Source organism: Cibotium barometz, chromosome 22 (assembly GCF_041138505.1).
Source record: "Cibotium barometz isolate CiBa-2024 chromosome 22, ASM4113850v1, whole genome shotgun sequence".
Lineage (NCBI taxonomy): Eukaryota > Viridiplantae > Streptophyta > Polypodiopsida > Cyatheales > Cibotiaceae > Cibotium > Cibotium barometz.
In genome coordinates this window covers 2,100,425-2,107,500 of record NC_141067.1, presented here as the reverse complement: position 1 = coordinate 2,107,500, position 7,076 = coordinate 2,100,425, and the positions used below count along the sequence as shown (strand labels likewise).

General features: G+C 44.8%; 1 protein-coding gene across 1 annotated transcript; it reads right to left on the bottom strand.

The window, feature by feature from the left end:
- Positions 1-4,848: 4,848 nt before the first annotated feature.
- LOC147626163 (uncharacterized) lies at positions 4,849-7,076 on the bottom strand. The gene is made up of 2 exons (XM_086816874.1): positions 6,441-7,076; positions 4,849-6,336 (listed from the first exon to the last, which is right to left on the bottom strand). Exons 1-2 carry the CDS (start codon positions 6,474-6,476, stop codon positions 5,998-6,000), a joined length of 375 nt encoding a protein of 124 aa, XP_086673000.1. The 5' UTR covers positions 6,477-7,076; the 3' UTR covers positions 4,849-5,997.

Here is a 7,076-nt window from a genome sequence, read left to right as displayed (position 1 = left end):
TGCATGATCAAAATATGTATCCTCTCGCATGTGCGTGTAAGGTGAAGCACCACTAGTGGAGGGTTCGACGTTGATGGTCTCACCCGTGCGACCAAAGACAGGGTTCATTGGCCGGGGCATGTGTGCAAAAGATGGAGGAGGGGTCAAGGGGATTGCCCTGGACTCCGCACGTGTAGGCATCACATGGATAGGAGGAGCAACGACCTGAGTCGTGCTCGGTTGGGGGGCCGGATGTGCTTGTGCAATGGACGGGGGACTTTGGCGTGCAGCAAACATGTCGGGGACAATCCTCCATGTCTGGAGAGCGTCCATGGTGCTAGGCGAGGTGTGGATCGGCTTGCGGAGGTGCCTATGCGCTCAAATGTGCACAATTTGTGCTTATATGGATCTGCGCGTGAACGCACTCTAACGAAGAGTGGGCACCTTCCGTGAGGGTCGAAAAGAGTCTGGCAACAGGCGGGAACACGACTGTGAAGTCGGTTCGTCAATCCGGTTAGTTTCGGGCACCTTTTTGGTTCTAGGCCACTTGGCGTGCGAACACCCCTAGCGGCCGTGGGCTCTTGGTTTCTCTTGAGTAGCCTTTGTTTTGAGTACACTAAGATGGCCCAAAAGTGGTGAAGAATGCATCTCATGAAGCACCTTTGGTATGTAGAATGAGGTAGGAACCAAATACTCCTTATCCTTGTACCACAAGAGACCATTATGAAGCTTGTAATGAGAAAATTCTCCACCATCACCTTGTTGTAATTTTCTGCCTGTAAATATAGGCAGCACCCTCGACAACTCAATGATGTGGAGAGGAACTACACAATGACTGAGAGAGAAGGGTTAGCCAATGGTATATGCCATCAAGAAATACCAACATTATCTCTCTTGGCTAACAAGTATGTATTTTATGTCTATCATCAAGCCTTGTTGTACCTTGTAAACAAACCGTGTGCCCATAGGGAGGATCATGATGGCTATTGCTTTTGTTGGAGTTCAACTTCACAGTTGCAGTAAGAAAAGGATCCACCCATGTGCGTGCTGATCATCTTTCAAGGATAACAAGTGGTGAACTGTCTAATGGGATCGAGGCAATCTCCCAGACTCAACCCTATTCCAAATTAGTCTTGTACCAAAGTGGAGCTATGATATTGTGGAGTTCCCGAACAATGGGCTTCCACTTGATCTGGCAATGTCAATAACAAGAAAGCATCAGTTGGTGAGAGCATTAGTGGGTCAATTATACAAACAAGGAAGAGATGACATTCTCCAACTTTGTGTGTGTGAAGATGAGTATGTTGATATCCTAGAGCAAGCACATGCACGAGTTGCGGGAGGTCATTTTGGTGGTGAATTGGCTGCAAGGAAAATTTTACAATTTGGGTTATGGTGGCCAACGCTATTCGTCGGTGATGCCATTTAATGGAGAATAATGTACAAGATCTCAAAAAGTGTAACCTTAAACATAGATTATGGTGATAGAGAAGTTTTTCTCTCTTTTAAGAATATGTTTTGAGTATACAAATTTTTCAATTTTAAACTTTTCTAGTATTTTTTATTCTCTAAAATCATGCTGAGGTGAAAATTCTTAGAGGGCCCAAAAGAGACCCCAAGAATCCCCTAATGAAAATTTCAGCCCTTGTGTGTGCAAGAGGTCATTTTCACCTTACCTAGGTGTTGAAACAGAGCACCAAAGGTGGCGGCTGCTTCCATGCACTTCTTCTTCCCCACAAGAAATAATCTAGCTTTGATACCAATGTCACGAAGCCGGCAAGCACACACGAAGCGAGAGACATGAAAGCTCTAGATCTCCACCCAATCAATAGCACATAAAGATGTCCTAGGGTTTAGCAAGTCACTTATATACATAAGTGACCGCCCGACCTGTGGTGGCTCACCTAGGCACCCGGTCTCGTAGACCGCCAGCACAACCTCGTAGGTTGGCACCTCTTGCTTCCCTAGACCCTGGCGGCTAGGCTGTGAGTCTCATAGACCCAAACCCCGTGTCCGGTTATCCCTTGCCACCAATCGAGCTCCTGCTACCCGCGTTACAAGCTACGTAAGATATAGGTTGTAAAATAAATTGCATGAAAAAGTGTAAGATAGAGAGAGGGAGAGACAGTACAAAGAGAGTGGGCTAATTGAGAGAGAGAGAGAGAGAGAGAGAGAGAGAGGCTTTATTTTTTAATTGGCGTTTTTTAGAGAGAAAGAGAGAGTGAGAGAGAGCTGCTTTATTTTTTTATTGGCTTTTTTTAGAGAGAGTGAGAGAGAGAGAGAGAGAGAGAGAGCTTTAGAGAGAGAAATAGACAGAGGAGTGGTTGCTAAAAAAATAAAAAATAAAAAAATTCGTGTGTGTGAGAGCAACTGCACGCCACGTAGGCGTAATTTTATTGGCTACCAAGAAAGCCAAGACAACGCAATTTTATTGGTTGCACTCTGCAGAAAACCGTTATCGCTTCTTCCTATTAGCTTTCTTCCTATTAGCTTTCTTCTCTGCGTTGGCCATGGATGCAGGCTGTGTCGATTTCATCGACCGAAGCGACCAACAAGGAGACGACAGCACCTGGCTCCACAGAAGGCCAAAGCGGCAGGTTGCAGTGGATGCTGTCCATAGCCGTTCAAAGGTACCTGTGACAGGCCCCTTCCACGATGGTGGGCAGGAGAAGGCTTGTATAGATGTAACTGCACCTCCATCTTGCAAGCAGTTTTCGAAAGTGTATGCTGTCCATAGCCGTTCAAAGGTACCTGTGACAGGCCCCTTCCACGATGGGATCCCTTCTACGGCATTTTCCAAGGATCCTTTCATAATGCGGCACGCAGCCAAGAGTAGCTTTCGTCTTCAGGTAAACTTCACCAATGGTACTCCTATATATGGCTCAGGGTTCCAGGTTTCCCCCAATTTTGCTCTAACAGCAGGTCACTTGGTAAGACCTCGGCCTCAAAAGGGTGGAATACAAGATTTAAAGATTTGTACAGGTATACTAGCCCTTTCGTCCACCTTTGCCACCCCTCACTGCTGCGCGACAAGCCTCCAGCATGAAGATTCTTTTGCACAAGAGCGTGTTGGGTTGTACACAACTGGAGCGGACGTGAGCATTCTTCATACAGACAAAGAGTCTCCTTACTTTCTCCTGCCTTGTTCGAGCTCCTTTCTAACAGCGACCGAGAGGCACATTGCCATTTTGTCTTTCCCTGCGGTTACTGAATACTGTGGAAAAGCGGAATATGAGCTTCGAGGACAGCAGCACAATGAAATTTGGGATGCTTACAATTATGTCATGCAACCTCAGGTATGCAGTATTGCAAGGAAGAAAGGTCTTACGGAGAACCACCGCTCCGTGGTGAAGGAAGCTAAATTGCTGCTGTTGGGAATGCTGAATGCCACATTCGGCATGTTTTCCACAGGACAAATGCTGTGCAGTGTTGGTGTCTTATTGCATGACAATGGAATCTCTTGCTCTACATCTTGTTCGACTCTTTTCGGTAGCAGTGGGGCTGCCATATGCTCAACACGCTATCCCGGATCATATCTGGCTGTCCACTCTGGAGGCATGCCTGGTTGTGGAACCAACGTGGCCACCTCATGTGACAATCCTTTTTTTGTCAGTCGGTTTACAGCAATTGTACTTCCTGATCTGCCTAACCTCGATGCACTTCCGGTCATACAAGTGGGACCATTTGCACACTGGCTGTCAAGGCATTCCGCAACCGTGGCTCCAAGGTGGTTATCGCAAGTGAAGCTCTTGGAAGAAAGCACTAAGGAGAGATCAAGCGATGCACTCTGAAAATATTGTGGCTGAGTTGTCATATTTTCAGCTGGTCGGGTGCCTTGTCTTTCAAGTCAACAAGATCTTGAGGTTTCTCTTTGGCTTTCTCTAGCTTCTACTGGCTGTCTAGCTCCTTTATTGGCAGCCATCAAGTTTTGTATCCCTTGCTTAGTCTAACATAGTGTTATATAGGTTAGTTGCAGATCAAAACACTTTTCTTCTATCTTTTACTAGCTGTCCAGTCTCTTTTTGCCTCGATCAGCCTCACAGAGTGTAATATAGGTTCGCTATATATATCTTTTGCCGGCTGTCCAGCCCCTTTGTTGGTGAACATTGAGCCAAGAATAACTTTATAGAAAAGTATACTGTATACTTAGTTGCTTGCAGAACAGAGTCAAATAAATACTAGATTTTCGAATCAAGGCCATTTTTGTGTATTTTGTTAAGAAGTTATGTACCATGTCACTTGTTGTCACTTCAGTATATTTAAGAGGAAATTGTATAGTTTCTGTTATTTTTTATGTGGCTTTTATGTTAAGTGTGGATGTAGTGTCATGGTCTGCTTAATGCTCAACATGGGAAGGACCAAAGAGCCCTTTAGTTGTCCTATCAAAAGCTTGAGGAGGGTTTGATGCCAGACAAAATTTCACTTGATGGTGTGCTTGATGTTTCAGAGAAGGGCGTTTATGGATGTGTATATATTGTGAATAGTAGGCATGAGGATGATGTGGCGGTTGGTACTGCCCTTGTAAACATGTGTGGGAAATGCGACAACTTGCAATGGAAGTGTTTAAGAAGATGATTGTTTGGAATGTGTGCACATGGAGTGCTATGATTCAGTCCATGTCCGGCATGCACAAGGCATGAAGTCTTTTTAGCTTGTTGATGACATGCAAGAACAAGGAGTTTTGCCAAATGAAATCACCCTCATCAGCATATAACTGACTGCATGTATTCTTGAAGATAACCTGCATGCATACATGCATTGTCGGTAATGGATTGGAGATGGAACTTTCCCTCGGAAATAATCTTCTGAATTTGTACGGTAAATGTGGTAAATTTGAGGATGTTGTGAGATTATTTCAGGCATTGGATGTGATAACCTTCACTAGCATGTGTATGTCATGGTAAAATTGAAGAAGTTTTCTATGATGTAAGAAGAATGGTATCAGGCGGACACATGCCTGACCCCGTCATGTTTGTCTCTATTCTTGAGGCATTTGTCAGCCCTCTTTCTTTACTAGTTTGTAATAATGTACATTGTTTTATCATCTGTATTGGTACCTGCTCTGCTCAATGCATACTGTATACATATTTCTAAGATGGTTGGTTATAGAACTTCCTCGTGCAGTCATATCAGTGAAATACTCCTCATCCTCTTCCTTTTCTTCATCTCCTTTCTTGCTCTTGATGCCGCTGGGGCTTGCACCGTCGCCTTGTTCTGGAGGTTGCTTTTATTCCTTGGAGGGAGGCAGATCCTCTTTCTCCTTTTGCTTCTCTGCTTCTTTGCTTGCTTGGGTGCCCTTATAAAGTTGATCTGTTTGTTGTTGTTCCTATTCATGTTCGTGCCGGTCTTCATCCCCTTGTTGGGTTGGCTGCTGCTTATCTTCATCCATACTGTCCTTGTCCCAAGTCCTTGCCTGCTTCTTCAATGCTAGGCTCTAGTGGTACTTCATTTGGTGTGAGATGGATGCCTCTGGCATACTAAATCCTATGTCAGAAGTACCACCTTTGACTTTTCTGAGTACTGGCAGAGGCTGAGTTGGTGTGAGCTGCTCAATTGGCTCTGGCTCCTTTTCTAGCTCTGCTTCTTCGCTTATATCCATCTTTCTTGCTGAGAATTTCTTCTTTGCCGTTTTCATTTGCACCTGTTACTACAAAGAGGACGTCCATTTGATCAGGCTCTGTAAGGGATGTCGTCTTCGTGGTTGTGGCTCTATCAGCAGGAGGGGTAAGTACAATAGCCTTTATGCGTTCAGGGTCAAGTATGGTGGTAGGATCAGTGATAAGCATGGGCTCCACAATTGGTGCGGGTTCAAAGATTGGTGGTGCGTTGGTGGGTAAAAATGGAAAAGGTGGTGATATGGGAGGAGAGGTTGGTAATGGAAGAGGTGGGGAAGTTGGAAGAGGGTTTGAGGGAGGCTGTGGAGAAGCAGGTGGGGTGATTTGCTTGTCCCCTTGCTGCTTGTTCTCTGCTTCCTTTGCCTTGCTGGTCTTGCCTTTGTTGGTGATGAGCTTGAGATGTTTACTGAATCTTTCTTATCTCTGCTCCAATGGGCTGGCCTTTCTTTTTTCTCACAAGGTCAATTATCTTTTTACCCATTACTGTCGGCTCTTGCAATTCAGCCATTCTATCCTCCCTGGCCTTTCTTGTAAGAGGATCTTCACGCTGTTTTGACCGCCAATCAGGGCGAACTAGCTTGGGCCTGACAATCCCTTCCTCCTTATCTCCTTGCTTTCTTTCCGCTCTTTGTTGCCTTACTGCTTCGTTTATCTTGTGAGCTTGGATATGTCTCAATTGAGTCTCAGAATGGGGAGGGACATCTTCCTCGTCAGGCCATCTTGTCAAAACTATCCAGTGCTTCTGCAAGAACGCCATAACTTTCACACATGAGCATAGGTGATTGCATTTACAGTGAGCCCCTTTCTTACATCAATTCATTGCACTCCAGAGCTTTCATGCCTTACATGTGTTGGCATTTGGGAGAGGCTTCGGCTTTGCATCTGTTCATAATAGTCCAGAGCTTCCACCCCTTGGCCTTGCTGGGCATATCCTGAAATGAGTGCATTCGAAGAGCCTACATGTCAAATTGTTGTGAGTACACGACAATTGGCATACATGTCAATCAAAGTAATTCAACGAACAACATCCTAATCAAAGTAATACCAAGCAGAACATCCTTTTCTAGCAGCCCCTCTCTAACATGAAGTTGGTTTGCCCTTGTCAGATTCTCATGTGATGCCACATGACTTCCATATGCAAAGCATAGATTATTGAATTTGGAGAGAGCCCTTTTCTTTGCATTGGTTCTTATCAGTTCAAAGCTTCCATGTTGTTCCCTTGTAGAACATAACCTCTAATCGACCAAGGGACAATGAAACCCATCAAGGACTTTTTGTTCTTTTGTGAGTACACCACAATTTGCATACATTGTCAAGAACATCTTTTCCAAAAACCCTCTAGCAAGCAGTCTCATCTCATGAGTTCTGTGTGCCAAACATTGTCTTGTTGAGATTTGGCCTTGTGGCCTAATCTCAACAAGACCAAGTTTGTTTGTAGGTTTGTCTTGTTAAGATTTGGCCACAAGATCAAATCTCACCAAG